This window comes from Astatotilapia calliptera, chromosome 17, assembly GCF_964374335.1.
Source record: "Astatotilapia calliptera chromosome 17, fAstCal68.1, whole genome shotgun sequence".
Lineage (NCBI taxonomy): Eukaryota > Metazoa > Chordata > Actinopteri > Cichliformes > Cichlidae > Astatotilapia > Astatotilapia calliptera.
The window spans coordinates 23,432,332-23,458,577 of record NC_137438.1 but is presented as its reverse complement, the minus strand read 5'-3'; the positions used below and the strand labels follow the sequence as shown (position 1 = coordinate 23,458,577).

The window sequence follows — 26,246 nt, the reverse complement described above, 5'->3', positions numbered from 1 at the left end:
AAGTCAGAATTCAAAGATTAAAGTCAAAATTCTGACAAAAAAGAATTCTAAAAAAAAGTCAGAATTCTGAAATTAAAGTTAGAGTTCTGAGAAAAAAGTCACAATTCTTAAAAAACAATTCGGACAAAAAAGTCACAATTCTAAGATTGAAGTCAGAATTCTGAGGAAAAAGTTGGAATTCTGACAAAAAATAATTAATTAATTTTTTCTCAAATTCTGACTTTTTTCTTTGAATTCTGCTGAAGAATTCTGACAAAAAAAAATTCTGAGAAAAAAGTCAGAATTCTGAGAAAAAAGTCAGAATTCTGACAAAAAAAGAATTCTGACTTTCCCCCCAGAATTCTGATTCCAACGTTTCTGACTTTAATCTCAGAATTCTGACATTTTTCTCAGAATTCTGGAAAGCAAGAAAAAAAGATGTGCCCACTTTTTTATTTTCCCGTGGCCCTAATCCTCTTCCGTAACTCACTGATAAACACCATGAGATCCAATTTATTAGACTTATTGCATGCTTGTTTCATCATTAAATTAATTCTTTTAGGTTATTACTTTGTGTCATGGTCTGCCTGAGCAGAATAAGTTTAAATTAGATTTAAAAATGGCAAAAATGGTGTTTCTCGCCTTTTCTTTATATGCCTGTGTGACGTACCATGCCCTCTGCACTTGTTGGCGCTCCATCAATTGGGGCACACTCGGAGGCGTGCCCATAGCAGAAGCAATTTCCCCGGACGACCATGTCATAGAGGGCGTAGTAGTACTTATCCTTCACCTCGTCGCTGGAGTCGAGCAGGTTGTCACCCAGAGTGTGGAGCTTCATGAACTTCGCCCTGAGGTTCGTGATCTTCAGCATGTCTGTGTACACACAGGAATGCATTATTAAAATGGTTACACACGCACACACACACACACACACACACACACACACACACACACACACACACACTGTTTTACAGGGAGATTAGTATCTCGCCCGCAGACATCTGTGAAAGTGTTTCATTAAATCCAAAGCATCTATGTTTCAGTCAGGATCACTTTCATCACATTGAGAATATTACTATTATTAATATTGTTATTATTATTATTATCATTATTGCATCTGCATTGAACAGTATTGTGTGGGATAAAAATTAACACAGAAACAATAAGAAAAAGAGCAACTATATTTTAAGTGGGTTGCAAAAGGCTTGCAGAGGCAGCAGAAGCTGCAGACTGGCTAAAGCTAGCCAGTTGGTGCACCCAACGTAAGGTTACTAATGTACCAGAGTCCAGTTCTGTTTGTTACTAATGCACAAACAGAACTGGCCCTTGAGCGCCAGAGTTTTAAACTTTGTGGGAATATTTGTTTATTATTTAAAGTCTTTGTGTTTTCAGGTTGTAGTATCAGTATCAGTAGGTGATTTCCTGTTTTATTTTGACATTCCTCAGTTTACTTCCCTGTTGTTTTTCAATATGTGTTCTAAAAGTCTGGATTTCTATTTTTGTTTTCTTGGATTTTTGAACGGTTGTTTTTTTCCACCATTAAAGATGTGCTTTCTGTTTAACCCGTCTCCCTGTAGAGTCTTGCTTGTGAGTCCAAATTCCTGCAAACTATGACACATTGGCCCCACGTATAGCGCTCCAGCCTCCCACCAAGAGAGTCTGAACTAGGACTGACCCTTCTTTTGGAGTTTGACTCTTCTCCTGCATGAATTTGCTCCAAGAGCTCCAGTTTCCCCCGCTGTGTTAGGTTAATGCTGCCTGTCTTGCCTGCAACATACTCAGAAGAGATTCTTCATCACAACCCTTAAAGTCTCAAACTGTGAGTCTCATTCCTGTCCATAAAGGCTCAGTGATGTCCTGCTGTGTTAAGCGCACAAGGGCATTTTGAGCCCTTGATACACACGCAAGTCTCCTTGACAACACAGCACAGTTTATATCACTGTGACATTAAACACAAGGTTTCAGGGGACAAATTGCATGTGCTTTATTTATTTAATTGAAGTTATGCTCAATTCTGAAAGTTGGACAGAAATATTTCCACTTTTTCCCTTCCCTCCATAAGACCGGAGGCGGAAAGATTTACAGATAAAATGCTCAAGTTTCACAGCCATGAAGAAAGTGAAAATGCAAACTACATGGTCCCAGACCGCAGCAGTTGTTTGACTCGAAACAATTTTAATCTCCACATTTCTACTTTTCTTTTACTCAAAATTAACAGTAATATTTTTTTAAATTTCACTTTCGAACTAAATTAAAAAGAAAATGCTGATTCCATCAGCTTAAAGTACTAATAGAGGACCTGCTGAAACTGTACCAGAGTCCATGAACGAGTCAGTATTTTGGTTTTATTTCTTCTCACTGATTTCAGAGTTTCTGAGCGTGAGGATACCGCCGCAGTTCCTTACACACCCACAGCGGTTACCATGTACTTAACATGAGCCAACTGCATGTGTGTGCGATCAAGGAACAGAGGCAGTGTGTGAGGTTACAAAGTCCAAGTTGCTTCCACCTGAGAAATTCTTTCCAGTGTTGGTCCTGTCTGATCTCTGACGCCTGCAGATCTGCTACAGGTAGCTCAACAACTGCTGACTAAAAGAAATCATTCTGGTATCCTTCTGTGGTACGTTCAGAGTCTCACTCAGGTTAAATCTTTCATCAGTTTCATATTGGTTTTATATAAGTTTCCTGTAATCTGGTACTAATTTGATATAAAAGAGTGGCTGCATTCAATTAAGTAATTTCGGATTAACCAGTTTTATTAGTCAGAGATGCTGTGACACAATCATCTAGCCATCACTTGTCAAACTCGCTCAAATCCTTACACTTTCCCATATTTCCTGCTTCTAAAACATCGACTTTGAGGGAAAAATGTTCACTTGCCCCTAATTTATCCCACCAGCTAACAGGTGCTGTGATGAAGAGATGATCACTTTACCTCTCAATAGTCATGATGTCAGTGTAAGCATATTTACAGCCTGGTTTCTGCCAGGATTTTTTACCTTCTGAATGGTAAAATTACCTGCATTGATTAGATTTTTTCCCCTCAAACTTGGCATGAATCATCTATTTACTCATATGAATCCATTTCAGATTTTAAAAGAGAAAGCTTTATCTTAAAGGGTCACAAAAGTAAATGTTTGAGTTTCTAAAACCAGAAGCAGCTCACTCTGTATCCTTGTGCTGTAGGGGTCGTCAATGTCAAACGCGGGGTCCAGCACTCGAAAAATCACCTAAGAGACACGAGGGGGGAAAGGTAAGAACTAAAAATATGGAAAAGTTTGTTTTCAGAGAGAGGGAAAAAATGCAAACACAAACTAGCCTCTCCCTCAGTGGATGGTTCGATATCAGAGTAGCGGGAGTCGCAGATGATGTCGTCCACTCTGACCATGGGCCCGGTGAAAATGCCAGGGAAGGTCGAATTGCAGTCGTAGGCAAAGTAACGATAAACCTGCCACGATTTTCCGTTGTCCATGGAGCGCTCGATCATCATGGCAGCCGGCCGAAACGTCTGCAGGCAGATAAAGACCAACAGGCATCTTATTACTGTAACTGATACGACTGTTTCTTTTATGGCCACTGCATCACTCACATATGAAAAATAAATAAAATGATATTCTGCCTGAAGACTGGGCGGAAATCTACTGACGTCTACATTAAGCCGTAATAAGGGAACATTTTTTCTAGTGTTTGGGGTTTTTTTTATTACATAAAAAGGTTGAAATAAAAACAATTTAACACGTAAGAGTGATTCTTCAGAGGACAGAGAGGATGTGTTAATCTCCATGTTTTTTTAAGCATCTTTACTTAATCTGGTATTTATAGTGACATGTTTGTGTGCCTTATGTTTAATATAAAAACGTCACTCTAAAACTTTTTTTATATGATGCATGTGACGGTGAAAAACAGATACCCACCTTATTTCAAATTATTTGGAATATTTTTTCGTAAGATTTTGACACCATAGTGGCATTTAACCAATATTTTAATAAAATATAGCCTACATGCACATTTTCTGTAATAGTTCTCTGTTTAAATAAATTATAATTTATACATAATAAGCTAAAATAAACTAAATTAGCTGATCTTTCCTGTCTTGGATGGGCCGGATGTGCATTGTGTCTCTGAGAGTGTTTGGACTCTGACGTAGAGCTGCTGAGTTGATGAGAGGCAGCTCCAGCTGGCCACCATCAAAGCCGAGCAGCCACGAGAGGCGAGCTGCATTCTTTTACTTGCCCTCTCCCTCCTCTTCCTCCTCCTCCTCCTCTTCCCACCGTTCTCAGGAGACTGATTTTCAGTGTTTCCCCACCACAGCTGTTCAACACTGTGTTTTTCTGCCTGCCCTGGGTATGGCAGCAGTTGTATGATGTGTGTGTGTGTGTGAGGGAAACCAGGCACCTTGAAGGTCATGATAAGGTGTGTGAAATGAAACTCCGCCTCCAGGTCAAGCTGGATGATCACGTTCTCCACACCTGCAGCAGACAGGAAACAGGAAATACACATTTCAAGTTTTTCGCAGACTGATTTCTTCACACGCATTAACATGCGTTCGACTCTTTTACGCAGTTAAAGTTAACACAGTCAGCTCGCTTTCTTACGCTGCAGTTACTCAGCCAACAGTAACATCATAAATTTACTTGCATGCAAAACTTTATATGTAAAAACATTCAAAGCAGAGTTTGAATTTAAAAACAGCAGCTCGGAGGACTTGGAAGATTCCTGTGGGGGAATTAGGAAATCCCAAGTGGCTCCTGCAGCTTCCTGCTGTTTGAGAACCATCTGCACTGCTGGCCGCCGCTCTGCCGTGACTCACACCTCTGACAGATTCCCACCGCTCTGCAGGAACAACTGCATGGGAACCAGCTGCACTGGGATCACCATGAAGGATCCAGCTAAAGATTTTACGATGCGGATTCATGGACTTAATTTCACGGAGAATTGCATATAAATGTTCTCCAGCTTGTTTGGAATAAAGCAAACTAAACACAAGTTGGTATATTTAAACAACCTGACTGCAGCGTATCAGGTGCACTGATGTTTGTGTATGTTGGAGAAGACGTTTGTTGCTGTGGTTGAGACACAGGTTAGGATTCATGACTTCCAGAAGTGATGTAAGTTGCTGACTGAGGAATGAGTCAAACAAGTGATGTTGAACTTGGCTCGCCAGTTTTCACACAAGCATCTCTTGAGAAAAGTCACAGAAAACTTTCATGGTAAAACTAGAGCTGTCATGAGAGCAAAATGAATTCATAAAACCAAAAGAAAGTCAAACAAAAATGTCAAATTTAAGAAAATTTAAGAAAATAAAATAGAAAACTTTAATGACTTATTATACGATATGTTTGTTCTCATGTTATTGTATGCGATGTGTATATTTTAGATTATATCAGAGTTAAATTCATCAAAATTTGACCTGTGCTTACTTTCTTCCTTCTATGGGAACTTATTTTATCCACACAAACTTTAAACAAAGCTTTAGGTGCAGGAAGACGTTTTGTGTGCACTGAATACATTTCCCATGTAACCCCAAAAACTTGAGTTGTTCAAATCCACCAAACTTTATTTCAAACTGCAATAATTGACCAGTTTGACCAATTACCAATAAAATTAACCAAACATACCAAATAAGTACAATTTGTTTAAATGATGCACAACGTTTGCACAACTGGGTGATATTAATAAGGTTTCATAGAAAAGTCTCATATTAATGAATCTGGGTTTGTCTACATCGAAATGGTACAAAATAAAAAGATTGGCTGGTAATTTTGTCAGTGGAAGAAAATCATGAGTGGAATCGTAAAAATTACAACCACAATCCTCACATTTGGGAAGGATTTGGTAGTTTTAAGCTTCACTGTGAAGCTCCTCCCTGTACCAGTGGATAACAATGAAACAGGTGATTACAGGTGAGAAAACCTCTGTAATGTCTCTCCGTGGAGCTCTTAAAGCTCTCCTCTTAAAGCTCTCCTGTCTCACGTCACGCTTCTCATTTTTTCCACTTTAAAGTCAAGTGTTGACACACATCTGTTTCTTACCCGCACACCTGTTCTCCTCAGCGCACCTGTAAGCCCCACCCATAAGGACTGCTGCTATGAGAGGCTCTGTGATCGGTCTGCTCATTACTGAGCTCAGTACTCATGAGATCGGCCTCTGTGAGGGCTCACACGCTATTCTCCCTCCAAAGTAAACAGGAAACACCCCTCATCTTCTTTCTCTAGTGCGTTTGTGTCTCTCACCGTTCTCCGACTGCCACCAGGTCTTGAGGCGGTTTGGGGCGAAGGTGGTGACCACGTTCTCGATGGTGTGGCTGATGTCGTTGCTCTCCTCGTCGTACATCTCCCTGGAGTCGCACACAAAACATTTTGTCTCCTGATGGACAGGAAGTGCGAAAGCGTCAGTTCGCCATACTCTTGATGTGCCAGAAATAGCAGCTGATTCATTAACATTAAAGGACATCGGACAGTTTTCTTAGGGACTGTTTCTTGCATAGAACGTGGTTCAAATGGGGTGAAACGTTTAGGCAAATTTTAATTGTAGATAACAAGCTTAAAATACACAAGATCTTGTAATTTTACAAAAAACTGTTTTTTCTGTTTTTATATTTTATGCGACAGTAAATATGTTTTTTAATGCAATCCAGCTGCTATGATGTGAGTGTTTTAATGTGAGTGCTAGTTTTACAGTGTACCTAAATGGGAGTGTTGTATATTCCCACAGAGGGGAGCAGACTTTACAAAAAGCATCCACAGTTTTAGAATGAACTATTCAACAATGCCCTATGGAGGTAAGATTGAAGTGTCCACATACTTTTAGCCATGCAGTGGTTTAACTGATGAGCTGGAAGAGATGAAGTCAGTAATGATGTACAGTGTATATGATACTGCTGCTGCGCTTCTCTGTGCCGTGTCTGTTTAATAATCCCCTCCACTGCCTCTGGGATCTGCACGCCAGATGGTTTGGCATGTACGCAAGCTAAACTACAGTTCACACACACACACACACACTCTTAAATGTCACAATATTTCCGCGTGTGAATAAACAAAATGAGTTTCTCAATTTCACCAAGCTCTGAGCCAACTATGTCTGCGCTGAAATGGGAGTAGATTCCGAACAAGAGGCTCCACTTAGTAGGAAAAAAGGAAAAGAAAGCCAGCTGCTTGAGTCAGACTTCTTTCCCTCCACTTCATCTGCAGCTCATATTTTAGGATTGTGCTCATCCTCAGAAGTCTCAGATGGCCTCACAGCGAGCCTGTGCTTTCATAAAAAACACCATTCACACACAGGACTCGCTAAAGGCTGTTTGATAAAGACAGAGTATCCCCTTCGTCGCCCCCGGCCCACATCCACACAGGGAAGGCTTTGTGAGGCGCACAACGCTTTTATTGTGGAGGGGAATGTCTGAACTCCCACTCGACATTATATACATGCGCATCCTCACACACACACACACACACACACACACACACACACACACACACACACACACACACACACACAATCATAATCAGAGAAACAGAGTAAAATAAAATTTCTGTGTGCTGAACACCATCACATGTTTGAGAACAGTTGGAGAAATCTCCACGTCTATTTGCTCTTCGCTTATCTCTAAAACTGTACACGTGATCTGCTTCAAACTTGGCAAGTGTGTTGCTTGGGTAACAATTTGATGTGATGCTAAGTTTGAGGTCATTTGGATCACCCGTTCTCTTATTTAATGCTGAAATATTACCTACAGTAACTGTTGCTTGCGCCACTCTGTGCTTAGGGTGAGGGGCAAACATGCTTGTTTGGGAGGACATTTACACAATCCCAAGTTACCCCTCAAGTTAACCATCAAAACTAAGCAGACCCTAAGCTAAGCTTAATTCTAAATTGAACCCTAAAACCAAGGCTTAAAATAAACTTCTAACCAGTTTTGATGGTCAAAAACTGCTTCTGACAAAAGCAGCTAGAAGATTTTTGTTTAATTTTAATTTGGCCATGTTGTTTTGGAAGAGTAGTTTATAAAGACGCTGTATCCCACAATTGCACAGTCAGGTTTTGAACATCACACACACATATTCAGTGAATATAACCTCATAACTGCCCCTTTTCCAAAACAGTCACTTAATGATAGCCTGCAATGATTCATCTGTAAATTGTAGCTAGAGTAAGATGGGTTATATTCACTGAAGGGCCTCTTCATCACTACATTTACTAAGGTTTCATTCATTCAGTAGCTGCGCTGTCTCAAAACCACTGATATCAACAATGTATGTTGACAGAATTCAAAAGCGATAAGTCATAGAAATCTTCAATTTACACCTGACCCACTTTCTACCATTTGCAGGGACTTTGTCTGCAGCTATGAGGGACTTCTCAAAAACGTAATCATCTAATCAAATTTATCAAAGTCGTGAAGATATGAAAGTGCTTTTGAGGGGAGCAGGAGAACTGCATTAGCTTGTTAAAGTGAGTTAAGCTGACACACAAATGTGTTTGGAAGTGGCGTGCTGTGATTTAAAAGTTGTGTTTCATGTTGGACAATGATGCAGAAATGATCGCCGGCCAGGGAGGCAATAAGGAAAGAAAAATATTTAAGTAAAGTGTTTAACAACTTTATTTAGGGTGAAATCATTTAAAATGTAAAACTCCCTGTGTTAGTATGGTCAGTTTTTCAAATACAATTCTACAAAGTTAAAGTGAACCTTTAATATTTTTCCGGTTATATATATATATATCTATATATATATATATCTATATCTATATATCTATATCTATATCTATATATCTATATCTATATCTATATCTATATATATATATATATATATATATATATATATATATATATATATATATATATATATGTACTGTTACATTGGTGAATTAAGCATGGCCAGAGTTTCAAATAGTGAGATCTGTGTGTAACCAAGACAAAACCTCAATCTTCAGACGCTCTGTTTCTGGCAGTTTTTTTCTGCTTTTGGCTCTGTATGATGCCATTCTGTGTGCCTGTGCCTAATATGGTCTTCTAGGCACACAGATCTAGCTGTGAGCCTAGAAGACCGACCCACTAGCTGTTAAAACCTTATGTTTATGAGAAGCTAAAACAGCTTTAATGATAATGGATTGCATTTATATAGCGCTTTTCGAGACCCTCAAAGCGCTTTACAATTCCACTATTCATTCACTCTCACATTCACACACTGGTGGAGGCAAGCTTTCCAGCTATTTCAGTCAGAGGAGCTACACTGAGGCCAAGGTATAAGTAAAACACAAATAATAAATAGACTATCAATAATGCAAAGCTTCCCTAGCAGCATCTAGAAAAATGTGAAGCTAGAAATATTCAAAATTTCAGAAATAAAGCTCTGAAAATTGATGTCAGCTACAGAAATCCAATAATCCAGCAGGCCTTTGAGCCATCTGTTACAGAAATACTGTAGTGGCAGGAAACACCAAGATGAAATAATTTGGTTGGCTAAACGTCTCTTTCCACAACTCTGTTTACAGAGACGGTTCACGAAGTCCACTGAGACTTAGAATTGCTTCACATGGTTGAACTGTGGGCCTGAGTTCATGAGTGTTGTGCTGTAAGGAAACTGCTCATGTTGTGAATGCCACTCTTATATATCAGTGATGTTTGCTTTTTCTACTGACATCCTTTAAATGTTGCATTTAAATGACGTATGACATATATGAACTGTCACATATAATTACAGTCAATATATTTTCTTTCTGATTATATTCAGAATCATCCCAATGGGAAAAATCTGCTCTGCAGGCAACCACAGCTTTGAGTTTACGCTTTGTTTTTACAAACCGTGGTTTCAAATCAAAGAGAAAGAAAAACTACTCGAGTCTAACCACTGGATGAGAGAACACTCGAGGACAGGTATTCACAAGTGGTGAGATGAAGCGTAGTACCTTTTTAAACCTTACTATGTATATTTTTGCGTGCATATGAATCTGTAATTATGATCCAATAAACAGATGTACAGTAGTTAAAATGCAGTAATCCACCTGTCCACTAAAGGAGCAAAAGTGTGCCAAGAAAATATCCCCCACAGCTTTCCAGCACAAACACCACCCGCCTGAGCTGCTGATATAAGGCAGGATGGATTCATGTGCTCATGTTGTTGCCATCAACAAGCCTGCCATCCAAACAATGCAGCAGAAATTGAGACTCATCAGAGCTCATCATCTTCTGTTGTCCAGTTTTGGTCAGCCTGTGTGAACTGTAGCCTCAGTTTCCTGTTGTTAGATTTTCTGCTGCTGTAGCTGTCACAGCTCTTACTCGTTAGCTTAGCTTTACTGCTGCATAAGCCCTGACGCTAACCCTATATTCTTCTGAATAAAAGTATTTAATATCATAATTAATGACATTAAAACACTCTGGAGTTATCATCTAAAGTTTAAGGCAAGTATCTTTGACCAAAATCGGAATAAATTGACTTTATGTAAAGATTAGAGATAACCCTATTTCCTTACTGATATCAGAAAATATTTATCATTGCCCCAATATTTTGTTCTGTGGGTTGTTTTTTCTTTTCTTTTCTTATTTTTGTAACTGTAGATAATGGAGAAAAACAGAATAAAACAAAAAAGCAAAGGAATATTAGTCATGAATATAGGAAAAAGAAAATGAGCCATTAGAAAAAACAAAGGCTCATTTAATTATAAAAACAGAGTGGTCAAGTGAGGCTTAAAAAAGTCTATATAAAAGGCTATCTTCTTTTGGCACTTTGTAAAGCAGATATTAAACACAAAACACGTGCAGGAAGCCTTCAATTGAGCCTTCTCTGCTACCTGTGCTCTAAAAAAGATCCTTTCTTACCTCCAGGTGTCCCACGATGCAAAAGCTCTCGGCCTCATTCAGTCCGCAGGTGGAGGAGGCGGTGAGTTTGTGCGCCCTGCCGATCAGCAGGTCACCTGTGGCTGGGTAGCAGCTGCCCTCGGTGCAAATATCTGGGAACTGCGGAACCTGCTGTGCCCTGACAGGAGCCCACAGGGCTGCAGGGAGGAGAGACTGGTGTCAGTGAGATGTCAGCACAAAGCATTGGCCTCGTTCTTCTTTTGGTTTTAATGATAAAAGCCAGAAACAGAGCAGGCTTGCGGTCAGTTTATTTCAATTAGAATCACATGAATTTACTCTTCAGATGAGAATTAAGTGCGCAGCTGTGGGAAAGTGCTCTACTGAAAGTTTTATTTAGCTCTTAAACTCTCCTCCAGCATTTGTTTTGGAACAGGAAAACGGTGGATAATCGTTTACAGATGCCTCTCATTACATGTGATGGGAGCGAACATGTCCCAGCAGATTAATTTTAGCCAAATAAAGTTGTTCAAATTAAAACTTCAACTCACCCAAAGTGGTTAAAAGGTGGATTATGAGCAACATGGCCCGGACCCGTGCACTGACAGCTTATCGTGATGGTCCTACCGCAGAGAGTGTGTGCTAATGTGCGTGTGTGAAGTGTGAAGTCAGAGGCGAGGGTGTTGTCTTGTAGAAAGTTCGCATCCCACCAAACAACAACTCCACCCCGCTGTCAGCAGCGCGCCACCGAGAGATCTGGAAAACGAGCACACCCTCTGCTGGAAGGCCTAAAGAATTCGTTTTCTACACGTTAATATTCGCAGTTTCCTGCTCATAGTTTATTACTTCATTATAAAAGCTCGATTTAATTCTGTTTAATTGTCCTCTTTATGTGCCAGAACTATTGTTTGAATCTTTAAAGCTTATTTCTAAATTTCCTTGTACTTTATCAACTCGATCCCTGACCATTTCAAAACTAATTTTTAAATAAATTCAGTGTCAGTGGGAATATTCAATGTTTGGGGTAAAAATAAAGCATCATGTGAGCATCACAAGACCAAAAACAACTACTTAAGTTTAAAAACATACCAGAATGGTATATTTGCAGACTGGCCTTTATCAGGATCATCTCCTATTTATGTTGAATTATTATTAATGCAAATATGGAAATCAGCTGGGATAATTCTGGTTTATATACTGCTACACTGCAGGGGAGCTAGATTCACCGTGTTTTGTTTTTGACTCACTCTACCCCCAGCTTACAGGTTTCGAGAACCAAGAGGAATAAAAAGCAGTATGTATATCTACTTAAAGACTAAAATATCACAAAATAGATCATTGTATTTAGAACTATGGCATAAACACATAGTTTAACTCTAAGTTAATATTTTTTCAGAGGTGGAAACAAGCTTCCATAACCCAGAGCTCAATAAGATGAATATTTGTCACTATATGTTTGTAAAAGGTAATTTGTGTTTGAATTGTTAGTAATTCTTTTCTGGATAACATTTTTTATAGGGAGCGACCAACATGAATAGGGACAAAGGATGAAGATGAAGAGGAAAAGAGGAAGATTCAGAAAGGAGAGCGAGTGAGATGGAGGCAGTGGTAACCCCTACAGGGAGCAGCCGAAAAATAAAGGCCCTTAAAGCGGAATAGCGCTTTAACGACACGTGGAACGTCGGACTCTTGTTGGAGACGGACCGGAAGTAGCGTGAGGTTACAGAAGATTCTTGTGAAGTGTTGCACCTGGTAAGTTTATAAGCGGCTCTTTAGTGGCCACTGAGGAGCTCATTTTTGTACAGTTTTGTGACACGGGTTCGTCTCCAGGTGCTCCCCGCTGTAAATCCGCGCTTGGGGAGAAAATCGTTGATTACTGGGGGTTTGTTTCGAGTCTGCATCCTATGGCGGGAGAGCTCTCAAGCCTCGATGCTCCTCTGAGAACCCGGAGCTCTGACTCTGGTGGTCGGTGCTACATAAACTGGGCTAATTTCTCTGCTAGCTTAACTCTGAACTCTCTTTATTGCATATAAAATATGAACTTACTAGTAAAACTCTTTCTAAATCACCGAAACAAACTAGCATTATTAACAAACTAGCATTGAAGAGATGTGGGTTGTTATAAAAATTACTTATGTATTTGTTTCTTCAAAATAAAGTAATAGCAGTTTGCTTCTGAGTAGATCTTTTTTATTTTATTTTTTTGTTTTTTGACATTTTTGACTTCGAGCCTTGTAAAAGCAACCCTATAGCTATCTTGAAATGCACCAGGTCACGTTGAGCAGTTACTACAAAGCAAAGGTGTAAAACATAAAGCATGGTGTCTAAAATCGGCCCGGAAAACACAATCCGGCTAAACATTTTAGACTATTAACTGTATGTAAGTTTAGCTGTTTTTCTACTTTTAAAGACTTATGTCATGGCCAGTGGTACTACATTAAAGTAATTAAGTGAAAGCTACAAACTGTATTTGTGTAATATACCGAGTACACAGTGTTAATAAAAAAAATAAATAAACAGACAATATGAGGTAACAAAAACATTTATGTTCTACAATTACAGGACAGTCTGGAACTACCAGGACTTTTTTAGTTGTTGCTAACCTTACAGGTTTTTCACAGTTTCACTGGTCTGGCTCACTTCAGAGGTATTATAGTTTTTTGTTTTCTAATTATTTCTCATTTTTATTTCCTTTTGGCTTTTTGTTTTTAATTCTGTTTATTTTGCTGGTTACTAGAGCTGATTTTCTCACTTCATTTTAGCTTTTAATGTTTAAAAATGTTTAGTTTTTTAGTATCAGTATTAGTTTTAGTCTTTTTAGTTATGACTCACAGTCTTGTAGACTTCCAGAGTCTCAATAAACACGTCCATTGAGCCAGAGAAAATTGGAGAAACACAGTAGTTTTTCTCATATTCACATATTGCCGTGACTTCGGTGTATAATATGTTTTAAATGTGCAGCTGCAATGAGTAAGCTTGGAGTTGTGATTTAAACACACTTCTTAATTGGAAACTCTTCTTCAGCTCCATATGAAGTTCCAAAATACACTTTACAGTTAAAGAGAATGCATGAAAATAAAACTAAACAGATAGCATGTAGTCAGCCACATTTAAACATCCTGTTTGTTGTTGCTGATTAAAATAGTTTCTCTCACTCGTGAACGAGTCAGTCAGCATTCCTGCTTTCACCAGCTGAGGACTGAAAGCGGAAGTTAGATGTACAAATGGATGAAATGAGCTTCGTCTGAAGGTTTGTGGGCTCAGAGTAGAGCTGTTGCTCCTCCACATCAAGATGAACCAGCTGAGGTGTTTCGGACAAGTCCAGGTGGTCCAGTTGGCTGCTTTGGGAACGCCTCAGTGTCGCACTAGAAGAAATGAAGAGGAATGTCTGAGCTTCTGCTTAGATCGCTGCCCTCACGACCCAGACATGAATAAGCAGCAGAAGATGGATGGATGGATGGAAGGAAATGCTACTTTGGGAGATATTTTAGTGCAATGATAACATATTTATGTTAACTATAATCTTTTTTTTCTTTCAAGCTTAAGGAAGATATTTGCAGCCCACACATTATTTCTATTGTGTTTTTCAGATCTGCACTGTATCAGTCTCAGCTGCTGTGTTTGTCTTCAGTCAGAAGAAAGATGCTTAGAAGTGCATCAGCACAGGTGAGGAGGAAATGGTCGGCGCTGGACTATATAAACCGTACCAGATAAAATCAGTATTAGATTTATGATTTGTAGGTATTGTAATTAATAACAGATGGAATGGGGAAAAAAGTAGAAATTGTAAATATATATTTAAAAGAAAAATCTTGTTGCCAACATTTTGAAGTATTTTAACTATTTGGCTGTTCCTTCTCAGATCATCCGGCAGGCGGTGAGGTACAGGAGTACAGACGCCAGCCTCATCCTGGAGAGATGTAAGTGAATTTCTTCTCCAGCTTCTCTTCTCTCTGCTTTGAGGGGTTTCGAATCTTTTTACAGATGTTCAGATGGGTTGAGATCAGAACATCAGGTCGCTGCAGTGTTTTCTCATCATGGAGGACCGGGACTGCGTCTAGTTATTACACATTAATTCAAAGGGGATTTTCATAAACGCTGGGCTAACTGTAATAAATATGCTGTCTGTATCTGTTTCAGCGATAAACCGGGTGCAGCTGTTAGGTCGGGTCGGCCAAGACCCGGTGATGAGACAGGTGGAGGGCCGAAACCCGGTTACCATCTTCTCATTAGCGACCAATGAGATGTGGCGCTCTGGAGAGGGAGAAATGAGCTCACCAGGTAGGAGTGTATAATGTAGTCTTTAGACCCAACAAAAGATCTACTAAAAACTTACAATACACCTCCAACTGATGTTCATACTATTATTCTCATGTGTAAAGAATTAAGGCCAGAATTGGCCCAAGAAAGACTCCAATCAGACCCACTGCACATCTTAAGGAAATGTGAACCAGGGCGGTTACTACAGCAGCATTTATTTATCATGTAGAAAAACTAGAACATACTGTTGACACTGACCTATTTATCTTATATTGATATATCTCATGGATTAAATAGTTAAATTTGAGAGAGAAGGGCATTTTCACTTAAGATCAAAGTGGGCTGTGTGTGTCCCACATTGTAATATGACTTTGACATCTTTGATGTTGATGTGTTGGATTAGTGCTGTTTGTATGTTAGGATCTTTGGGATAGTGTAGTGATTTAGGTTAGTACATATGCATTTGGTGCATATTGCTTGTTGTTTGAGTCTGTACTTATAAGCTGTGGTTAGCTTAAGGGGAGTCCCGTTTTACAAACATAACAATTTTATATATTATCGTATTTTAATTGTGAATAAACTGAAACGTCCTCCTCTGAAATGTGACATTTCTCAGCTTGATCTTTCAGCTCAGATTTACTAAAGTAACCAACACCCCTCTTTTTATTCTGATTTGGTTCAGTCTGGTTTTACACATTGAAAGCACCAACATTCAACAGGGTTTGTGATGATTTGGTCAGCTTTGTTTCATTTTGCTGTTGCTCAGTCATATTTACGTACTGCACTGCATGATTTTGATCCGTATCTGCAGATCAACGTGAACTGATATTATCTGCTGTTTTTGCTGCTAGATGTTTTTCATATCATGCATTTTCTGCAGGGTGAGGGCTGTTTGCACTTCAAGGTCTCATTTTTCTTTGCCTGCGTCCCTGAATTAAACACGAGCATTTCAGTGTCGGTGTTTCTGTGTTAGTCACTGAGTAGCAGACGCATTCTCTGCATTCTAGCTTAAATTTTGAAGCTAGAGTGAAATAAAAGGTCAAGTGTTCTTTGAAAAGGTTTAAATGCTAAAATAAATATATGTTAAAAATGCACTGATAAAGCTGAGTGAGCTGATGAGAGGGTGCAAATAAAGGAGATATAATAAACTATCTGGATGATGTTTCGGTAACAAGAAGGAAGAAATTATTTAGGAAACTAATAGACTTTAACAAAATAAACGATTAACTGGAGCTTCTATTGAAGGTGGGATATTCATGTTGTTGTGACATCACTGTTTTATCAGTCAAAGTTGGATGCAACTGCTTGCATTTGCCACTAGAGGGCGTCGGCGAACGTTAACAGATTGTTATTCATTACTACTGCTGGATTTCAAGGTTTTGAGTCTAGACAGCTGCTCTTCATGTGCCTCTGCACTGGGCTCAGTCATCATCAGACACTCCAGCCTTTATGGTTCATTCATGATCGTCATTAGAAATCATAAATACAACTGATGAGACACGTTTCATAGCTCACTGTGATAGAAAAGCTGTGCAGGCAGCCTTTAAAGTGTTTAAATATTAGAATGAATAACACTCCAAATAAGAGGATTGACTGTTTTTCTCATGTTCTCTTGGGCTTAGCTCGGTTTTTAAAGGTATTTCAAGCGCTCTTGTTTCTTTGGAGAGTCTGAATACCAATTAATCTGATTCGCCTGCTGCTGTTTTCTAATTCCAGGTGACATCAGCCAGAAGACGACGTGGCATCGTGTGTCTATATTCAAACCTGGTCTGAGAGACGTGGCGTACCAGTACGTCAAAAAAGGGTAGGACCTGCATGTTTCCTGTACAGGCAGAAGACTTAGCTGTGAATACATGTGTAGATTTACTGCTCTGCTGTGGATGGGAAAGGGGGAATAAAGCTGCATGACTATTTTTACCAGCTCTCTAAATGTTCCCAAACCCAAGCCAATCACAGAGTAATCAGAGTAATCCTATCTGTGTTTATCCACTGTCAGACATGAGTTGGCTTTCTTCTGATTGGCTGCCCCTCATAAACAGAAGGTTTGACCGGTATGTGAGTGGGAATTATGTGAGATGGCCATATGAAGAATACCCACTCCCAGTGACTTGTCTGGCATTGTAGATTTAGAGCTTGCAGTAGTTACTGTAAGAATCAGCATCCACCTTTGTGACAGAGTTAGAGATGGAGGCGAGGCTTAGATGGTTTGGACATGTGCAGAGGAGGGAGAGGGGCTATATCAAGTCAAAGATGCTGACGTTGGAGCTGCCAGGCAGGAACAGGTTGTTCTCACAGCCTGCGTGACAAGTAAACACAACCTGATGTAAAATCACTTGTAGTGCTTCTTTACCTTATAAAGACATGCAGCATTTTATTAGTATTGCAGAGTAAAAACACTCCTCGGTGGGGGGGGGGGTCTTTGGTATTTTGAGTAAGAAGTAGTTACTCAGTGACTCCTACGACTTCTGTTTTCAGATATAAAAATATGCTTTTATGGTCTTTTAAAGCTCCAGAATCTCTTCATCACATTAGGAGTTTCAGAATAAAAGAACATTGTGCGAATGAACCATTGTCATTTTCAGGTCGAGGATTCTAGTAGAGGGGAAGCTGGACTACGGCGAATACGTGGACAAGAACCAAGTCAGACGTCAGGCCACCACCATCATCGCAGGTCAGGTCAAACACCCACACAAACACACTCGGGCCTGATTTAGACTTTGCCGGATACTCTTTGCGTCGGCACTGCCGGCATTTATTACTTGTTTTTTACTGTGTGGTGGTGTCTCTGTGTTTCATATGCAGTAGCAGCCAATAGAAAGACATAAAATGCTGGGACTTTTGCACAGGATTCAGGGTTTTTTTGTTTGTTTGTTAAAGCGTAGATTTCCAGCTGAAGCCTAAATCCAGTGACTCACATCTACTCTGTCAACATGTCACCCCGATGTTCTCCTCTCTGATTCTTTTTGATTCTCTGCAGACAACATCATTTTCCTGAGCGATAACGTGCGAGACAGAACCTGAAGGACCTTCCTCTCCATCTTCGTCTCCACCAAACACCAAGGCGACTTCTTTTTGTATTTTCTTCTTTATACCAAAATAAGACTCAAGGATGTGAAGTAAAGGAACTGTTTTCACAAGAAGCCGGGAGGACGGACAGGATAAGCTATGATCATCTTTGGCTGCGGCACCACCTGCTGGTGCACATGAAGTCTTTGAGGCTTCAGGAGGAGCAGAAAGAGCTCAGCTGTAGTAAATGTACACCTACTGATTATGACTTAGACGTTACAGATAACTTTAATGTTGTTTAATCCATCCAAGTGTTCTAAACGCTTCTCCTGAATCATAACTCTGAGTTTGGGGACTCTTTGAAAAGTTGTAGCTCTGTTAAGAGCAGCTCTCACTCTGCTCTCACTTACTGTGACTTGTAATGTTATAGATTTTGTTTCCTTGTGCCAGTAAAGACATACTGTCTTTATAAGCTGAAGTTGTTTCATGGTGAGTAAGACAAATTTACCCTGTGAGCCAGTTTCACAGGGACGCCCACAAACCTGTTTCGAAATTTAAATTAAATTCTGCCTGCAAGTTATTTTCCCTCATCGCATCTCCGTCACGCTTTATGCTTGAAATCGTTGAGTTTTCTAGGAAAGATGCAGCAATAATCTTCATTTCAAGTAGCTGCTGCCGAGGTTAGCTCACAGGTTAGGTCGTCTTGTATGGCCTAACGTGATCTCCTGCTTCTTAAATGCAGTAAAGCTTTCAGAAAGTCACTGGATTATGTGTAAAATGCATCACCACAAAACAGGTTTGTTTCTCCATGCGCGTGAAATGTTGATGTGTTGCAGATGGTCTTAAAATCAGATGTATGGCAGGTAATCGAATCTCTGTGCCTGTCTCTGAAACTAAACGGCTTCAAAGGGAGGTCTTTTTTTCTCTGAGTTTAATTAAACTGCTTCCTGTCTCTTCCTCAAGCAGAAAGCTGCTGTGTTGGAAGCAAAGTCATCTCAAGTGTTGCAATCTGCGTGCAGTTTGCACATTTTTGTCTTGCTACATGATCAGCCTCAGGAGTGGACGCTTCTGCAAAATAAGATACATCTCTGATGTGGTAGCAGTTTTGTCCCATTTGACCCCATGTTACCTTTTTTTTTCTTCCTTTAAAGAAAAAATTAAAGTATTTTCAGCATTTTTCTTCCAGCTCTGCTCCAGTGAAAAGCAGTTTCACTGGAGGTCAAGGTTCACATGTCTCGCAAATTTCGACTCCTTAAGACTGGTTTTAATTTCTGCTGTTTTCATTATTAACTGCATGAGTCATCTATAGCTATAACCACATTACTATGTGGGGAATTTGACAAATATTATCAGTTACATTTACTCTTGTTTTCTGCTCTGTCACTCTTTTGTCAGTTGCACTTATCTGTTTATCTTCATTTCCTTCCTGCACGGTGACTGAACTGTTCAGAAAGGACATACTAGACGTTTGTTTGTTTGTTTTAATACATATATGTTCCTAAAGATACAATAAACAACATTTGTTTAAAATATTTATTAAATGCACTTAAAATTTACTTTATATTGGGTAAATATACAAAACAAAATGAGAGAGAAAACGTTTGAAATAAGCTGAAAATGTAATTTTTATAGTTAAGGTATATATTTTTTTCAAATATTGTTTTAAAATGAACTCTTTAAACCCGTGTTTTTGTTTTAACCAGAATAATGTGATTGGCTGTTTCAGTAGCAGCCGGGGTGGGATTAAAACGAGAAGGTATTCTTGGCCTAAAGTAATTGGTCGCACGAGTTTTTGAAGTTCCTGATTGGCTGCGCAGGTTGTCATTGAAAGGCTCTGAGGAGCTTTAAATACAGAAGAGATGTGATTGGTCAGGCGGACGAATGTGGGCGGGCGGTTGAGTTACGGGAGAACCCTGTGGATTCAAGTCCAATCAACCACAGTGATACCGGAAGTAGCTTCGGGTTATTTAAAAAAATAAAAGGTTTTTTGAAAGACAGGATTGACTTTAGTTTGTAACTTTGCTTAGTTTCATTTTCCTTCATAACTCACGGACTAGAAATATACAATTGATATTTTTTCTTTTAATAAGAAAAACACTATAATATTCATTTTCATGCAAGAAGTTAGAAAAAAATATGCGTCATACTTAACCATTAGATCTCAAGCAGCACCAATCTTCAAAACAATCACACTACTCTAATTATTTCTAATATTGTAATTAAAACATTTTTTATTTTATTTTTGTTACATTTTTAAGAGATAGCCTAGGGATAAATTAATTTAAGTTTAAATTTACAATCATCTAAACATTGTGTAATATTTGCATGCTGGAATGACCACACTACATAAAAAACATTCAGAGTTAATAGTTTGTACAATGTTTAAAAAAATATACTGGATTAGAGGAGACACCCTTCACAATTGTAACAGCAACAATTGTGCAGCAGTAGTTTCAGATACATAAATATAATCTTTGAAAATGTTCCAATGAAATGTATGTGTGCAAAGAATTTCTTGATGCATGCTCAATTATCCAGGTAAGTAAATCCCCAAAACGTTCTCAGGAGAGAACGTTTCTCCCACTGAAAACACCGCGGCCTGATGAACAGAAACAACTTTTGGGAAACAGAATTTAACTAAAGTTTTTCCAAAACCCCGAAAGCCATTTGACGTTGTTAGTTTTATATTTAAATGTAAGAAAATTGCTAAGATAATCATGCAATCTTTAAATCTAAGCTGAAGACTTAACCTTTTTTGTTGTTGTGGTGGCGGCTGGATAAGTTGATTATAAAATGTAAAGGCTTTGATGCTATAATAATAGGTTTGTTTGTTGTTTTTTTTAAAGAAACTCTAAATAAGCTTTAGATAATAATTATACAAATGTCTAAACTTGACTATTATTATTATTAATTTATTATTATTATTGTTACAACATGGTACTAGTAGTAGTATTTTTTTTTTTACATCACAACTAACAAAAGCAAATATTTTTGTATGCAATTAATATCTTTGCATGTATTATCATTATTATCATTATTATTAAAACAATATTGTTGCTGTCGTTGTTGTTAAATTACTGACATTTTGTCTTTGCCAACAACCAGAAAAAAAGCTCTGCAATCACTATTAGGGTTTTTATTTTGAAATTAGAGACCGGAAGCTCCGCTTAGTTAACCTGACTATTTTCAAACTAGTGGCAAAAGTTAATGACGGAGCTTTTACATGTTCTGTTTTTAATATGTTGTGATGTTTGATGCTCTTTATCAGTCGTTCTAAAGGCTGAGATTAAGACTTGAGTTTGCTTTGTGTTTTGTTTTTTGTTTTTTTTCCTCCGTCTCGCTGTCTGTGACTCCTCCCACACATTCCTGTGTCTGAGAGGAGGAGGTAAGAAAAGGAAGGGGAGCCTGGTGGAAACACTCTGTGGACCCTGATCCAGAGAGGAGAGATGATAAACAACAACAACAACAACAGCTCTCAGCTTGAATGCGTCTGCTTCAGCCCTCTCCCACATTTATCTCTCTGTATCTGAACCGACTGGACGTGTTTCGACTGTGTTTTTATTTCTTTGCCTTCACTCCAAAAAGTTGTGGAGAACTTTCCGGTGGAGTTTGAGGTTTCCAGCCTGACTGTCTGCACTGCAACAGAGCCCCGCTGTGTTTCTGCTGCTGGAGGAGGAGGGGAAAAAACAACAAGGCCACAGAGAGTCTGTGTGGAGGAAATCATGGAGATCCTGGACAGCAGTGAGCCGTTTCTTCACTGGGACAGGAACCTCAGCGAGCTGTCCGAGGCCGGAGAAATCGATTGTGTGCTCAGCACCACAGTAAGTGATCGATTAGCTGGGGTGTAAATGATCGATCAGGGGTCTGGTTATAGGCTCTGCAGCTGCTCAGCGGGGGATGATCACCCTTATCTCACTTAGATGAGGTATTAGTAGAGAGGAGGGGGGAGGATGTGTGTGTGTGTGTGTGTGTGTGTGTGTGTGTGTGTGTGTGTGTGTGTGTGTGTGTGTGTGTGTGTGTGTGTGTGTGTGTGTGTTACCCTGCTCTCCATTCAGATGTTGAGCCTTGGGGTCCAGGATGCTCCTCTGACTCATTTTTACATTTTTCAAACAAATCAGTCTGCAAGGTTTTACTCAGATGACTCACTAAGACACACATTTAAAGCACTCTACACAAGTATATTTACACTGTGTACTTCTACTCTTTCATACTTCAGAGAATAATTTAGACCTCATTACAGGTATCTGGCGGTTTTATTTATAAGCTGCTTTCCTGAAAATCATTATTTTTCCAATCAAATCAAAGCAATTGCTTTTAAAAATATAGATATATTTCCAGGTCCTCATTTATGTAGTATTTCTTTTTTTAGTATAGATGCACACGCAGATATTTTTAGTACTTTTCTCATTCAGACAACCACACTCGTACACCAGTGGCTTTGGAGCTACCAGTGCTATTCTCAAGAATCCTTCAGCATCTGGAGACTCCGAGCATCGAGCCACCATCCCTGCAACAAGTAGATTTAAATGAGTAATAACTTTAGTTTTAGTGCTTTACTAATGCTGGATTCTTTGGAGCTGGCTCTCTACCTAACAGTATCCTTTAAATATTTATAAAGTGTGTTAAAGTGAGCTGCTGCTTCATGTCCCGTAGATGATAAAACCTGGAGTCGGACCATGAACTCGTTATAGCTGCTGTTATTATATTGGTCAGGTATTTTATTTATAAAAGACATCCATGCAAAGTGGGGATATTTAAAGAATTTATTCACGCGCAGTCAACATTATATCGGCTTCAGTTCTACCACGTTATTTGCATAAACACAAGCTTCTGCTTTTATGTGCCCACAGAAGGTGTTAGTCACAAACAATGGCGTTGCAGTGCAGAGAAAAGAGCAGCAGACTAAAGTAGAAAAAAGAGAGAAACATGAGTGCTGCGTCTGGCCTCAGTAAGATGAGGCCTGCAGTTATGTAACTTGAAGGGTGTCTCCCAGCTGTGTGACTTCTCGGGGAACACTGTGGGCCAAGAGGCGAGCGAGTGAGATGGAGAAAGCGAGACTGAGAGGTGTTTGTGTGTCAAATCTGCATATTTGTGTGTGTGGAGAAGGAAGGGGGAGCGTCGGCATTTGCAGGGAGAAATCCAGCTCACTTACAGGACGGGAATCAGACACCACAGGCGCCTAATGAGCCTGACTTTTGTTTCCATCCTTTCTAAGGACATTGCATTGACTTAATATTAACTTCTCTGAGCCCTTTCCCCCCCAGCTTTAAGCCACGTTACAAATCTGTAATTTAATCATTTGCATCATGCTGCCTTGCCCGCCCCCTCCCCCCCAAAAGTGAAAGAAGTGGTGTTCCTGCTCTATGTTGTGGCTGTGTGATGAGATTTGAGTGAGTAAAGCAGGCTCACACAAACACAGACAGCCTCCCGCAGACAGGTAAAGACTTGTGTTAAAGCTTCAGAGAGCATTCATGCTGTGAATGAAGGGCCTTTAAACACGACCCGAGGCTACAGTTCCTCTCATGTACCTGCAGACCCGAGAGCTGTAGCTGTGATCTTTGAAAAATGAAAATACAGAAAAATGCAGTAAATTATGCAGCCGTTTGCATTTCTGTGAGCCTTCCGATCAAAAACATTTACCAAAAGAAGCAGTTGGTCAGGGGGAGGCCAAAAATGGAGCAAAAGTTGAGTGAAAGTCAGCGTTGGTAACAACCCACCACTGGATGTGTAAAAACAGCCATTGTTTTGCTGAATCATTCACCACCACGACTTCACGATGCGCTTGCAGCTTTTTCCCGCCGTTAGCGGCTTTGAGTATGAGCTAAATCTTTAGAGAAAGATGCATATCATTACCAACTTAATGGAAATATTGGTTCCATTCCATTTGCATGTAAGCATTTCTGATGTATTTCTATTTTGCATACGTTATATCTACTGATTTATATACTGCAGATCACTGGAAAATGCAGGCAATTTGTTCCAGAGGCAAGACCTGCCACTTGACAGCCATCTTGGCAACATGTCTGGGCAGTTATTTCTGCAGCCGCATGGAAATTTATTCAAACTTCATGTACATAATCAGTTAGATCTGATTATAAAGTGCTTTAAAAATTTGTTAATAAGGTTCATACTTCTTCTACACAGCTCATTTCAGAGTGCCTTCGACAGGTGGTGTAAAATAAGTATTTTGCTAACATGACATCACCTAGCTAGCTGTTAAAGAAATCTTTTTCTTTTTTCCAACCTACGGCATTGCCCCCTGCTGGCCATAGGTCACATTGCGCTTACCTAAACTATATATACTATATATAGAAGTACTGGGACACCTCCACATTACACCTCCAGGAGCTGCTCAGCCATGGGGGCCGTGAAGCTCCCAGCCTTCAGCTTCTGTGCTGATGTTAACGTCAGAGGAGGTTTGGAGCCCTGCAGTTACTGAGTCAGCAGAGCGTTGGTGACGACCGCACTCTGTGACTTTACGTGGTCTGACGCTTCGTGCTGGAGTTGCTGGTATTCCTGAAACCTTTGTAATAAAAACACCTGGAGTTGATCGTGGAATATCGAGGAACCTCCCAAACTGACGTGTTGCATAATTTTGATGTCGTACCTGTTCCGATGGGACTGAACACACCTGAATTCACAGATTATAAGGTGTGGCTAATTCTACTTTGTTTTGCTACAACAACAAGTACATAAACCAGCCACTGCATGGTGATATACTCGTGCAGCCCCCTTTTTTTGCACCATCGCCTGCTGATTGGCGGAAACTTTGTAATCTCCCACTTTGTGGCTAAAGTTGGTTGAACTTCTCAGACTGAAGACAGCTGAGCAAAAGTCTGAAACTTTTTTGATGTTCATTCAGACGACAAATCAGCGAAATGTGCTCCCTCCAAATCTCCTTAAACCTGTTTCTAAAATCTAGAATAAAAATTAAAAGAACAAATTTTTTATATTTTGTGACTTTTAGCAGAATCAGCCTTACAAATCGGTTAATCTTTAACACTAAACACACTTTTCACTTTAGTTTCTTTGCGGTGAAACTTCACCAACATACACACACAGCCCAGGTTGTGTTAAGAGGCAAGGTGCTCCTGTTAGGTCACTGGACACTATATTTAGTAAGGCATGAATAGCATGTGTGTGTGTGGCAGTGGGGGATGCATGATTGCAGAAACCAACAAGCCTGCAGTGTTTGAATCTCCGGCAGCTTGAGAAGCAGACTGGAGTCTTTGTTCCTCCGTTCAGGTCGTGGGTCGGGTCTCTCTCGCACTTTCTCCCTCCTCCACCCCTGGGGAGGGAGGTTTTTTGCCATTTTTTTGCCATTCGCTAGAATTCCTCTCGACGGTGTAAAGCTTCTCCGTCGGTAGCACGTGTCGCTGTTTGAAAGCTTTTATCGTGTTCAGGTTTCTCAGGTTTTTGAACGATAACACCTGCTTGGTTTAAAGGTGGAGGCGCTACTTTTGTTTTTCCTGTTTCTTTTTAGCCTTTTATTTCCACTCACCCGTGAAATTCCTTTAGTGACACTGTAGTAGAGTAACAATACATATTTTAGGCTTGTCTGTCTGTCTGTTTCAGGAAGTTGTTCAAGTCTTGTGCAGTTTTCTGAAAAAACCAGTGTAAATTATTTAGTTATTGAAACATTTTAAAATCTTGTGTATTCATATTTTTACTCTTTAAAAATTGAGTTTTTGAAGAGATGGGTGACTTTTGTACCTGTGGTACCATTTTTTCGTCATGACAATCCACTTGACGCCTTTTACTGCCAGGTGTGGAAAAGAGATCTAGTTTTGCTTCACCTTTCAAATAGTCCAATAATTGTCCTTTTTTAGCTCAATTCTTGGTCACTACCAAATGTTTCTGGTTAGTTGCTAAATTCTGTCTGAACTTGTGTCTTTGTCTGTCTCCGTGGTATTAAGGGAAATTGTGGGTTTTCATTTACGTATTTATTTGTTGTTGAAAGAGACTCAAAGCAACACATGAATAACAAAACCTTATGATAAAAGAAGTTGGAAGTGTTTGCGTGCTTGAGTTAGATCTAGCTAAAACATATAGTTTGGAGTCATTTCACAGAGTATTTCACAGAATATTCAGTAGATTTACACCTGAAAGAGACGTTAGTGACGCTAATCTGTCCTGCTCTAACCTCCTTAATGGTCATTTAATGACTCTTGAGTGTTGTGGGATCATTACTTGTGTTAGACTTGTTTTCTGT

At 39.5% G+C, this 26,246-nt stretch overlaps 3 protein-coding genes across 3 annotated transcripts in view; 2 read left to right on the top strand and 1 right to left on the bottom strand.

Moving 5' to 3' along the window:
- lamb1b (laminin, beta 1b) overlaps positions 1 to 11,455 on the bottom strand; it is a 31,389-nt gene extending 19,934 nt beyond the window's left edge. Inside the window, exons 1-7 of the mRNA XM_026147046.2 lie at positions 11,320 to 11,455; positions 10,793 to 10,968; positions 6,213 to 6,345; positions 4,375 to 4,448; positions 3,299 to 3,487; positions 3,146 to 3,209; positions 650 to 852 (exon numbers count right to left, since the gene is read on the bottom strand). Coding sequence (XP_026002831.2) covers positions 650 to 852; positions 3,146 to 3,209; positions 3,299 to 3,487; positions 4,375 to 4,448; positions 6,213 to 6,345; positions 10,793 to 10,968; positions 11,320 to 11,353 — 873 coding nt within the window. The 5' untranslated portion in view covers positions 11,354 to 11,455. The remainder of the gene's footprint in view (positions 1 to 649; positions 853 to 3,145; positions 3,210 to 3,298; positions 3,488 to 4,374; positions 4,449 to 6,212; positions 6,346 to 10,792; positions 10,969 to 11,319) is intronic.
- Positions 11,456 to 12,405: 950 nt separating this feature from the next.
- ssbp1 (single-stranded DNA binding protein 1) lies at positions 12,406 to 19,566 on the top strand. Its single transcript, XM_026148085.2, has 7 exons — positions 12,406 to 12,520; positions 14,359 to 14,434; positions 14,631 to 14,688; positions 14,909 to 15,049; positions 16,745 to 16,832; positions 17,611 to 17,699; positions 18,006 to 19,566. Exons 2-7 carry the CDS (start codon positions 14,411 to 14,413, stop codon positions 18,047 to 18,049), a joined length of 444 nt encoding a protein of 147 aa, XP_026003870.1. The 5' UTR covers positions 12,406 to 12,520; positions 14,359 to 14,410; the 3' UTR covers positions 18,050 to 19,566.
- Positions 19,567 to 21,421: 1,855 nt separating this feature from the next.
- The window catches only part of creb3l2 (cAMP responsive element binding protein 3-like 2), a 34,602-nt gene continuing 29,777 nt past the window's right edge, over positions 21,422 to 26,246 (top strand). The window contains exon 1 of the mRNA XM_026146737.2: positions 21,422 to 21,855. Within this exon, the coding sequence (XP_026002522.1) occupies positions 21,757 to 21,855 (99 nt within the window). The 5' untranslated portion in view covers positions 21,422 to 21,756. The remainder of the gene's footprint in view (positions 21,856 to 26,246) is intronic.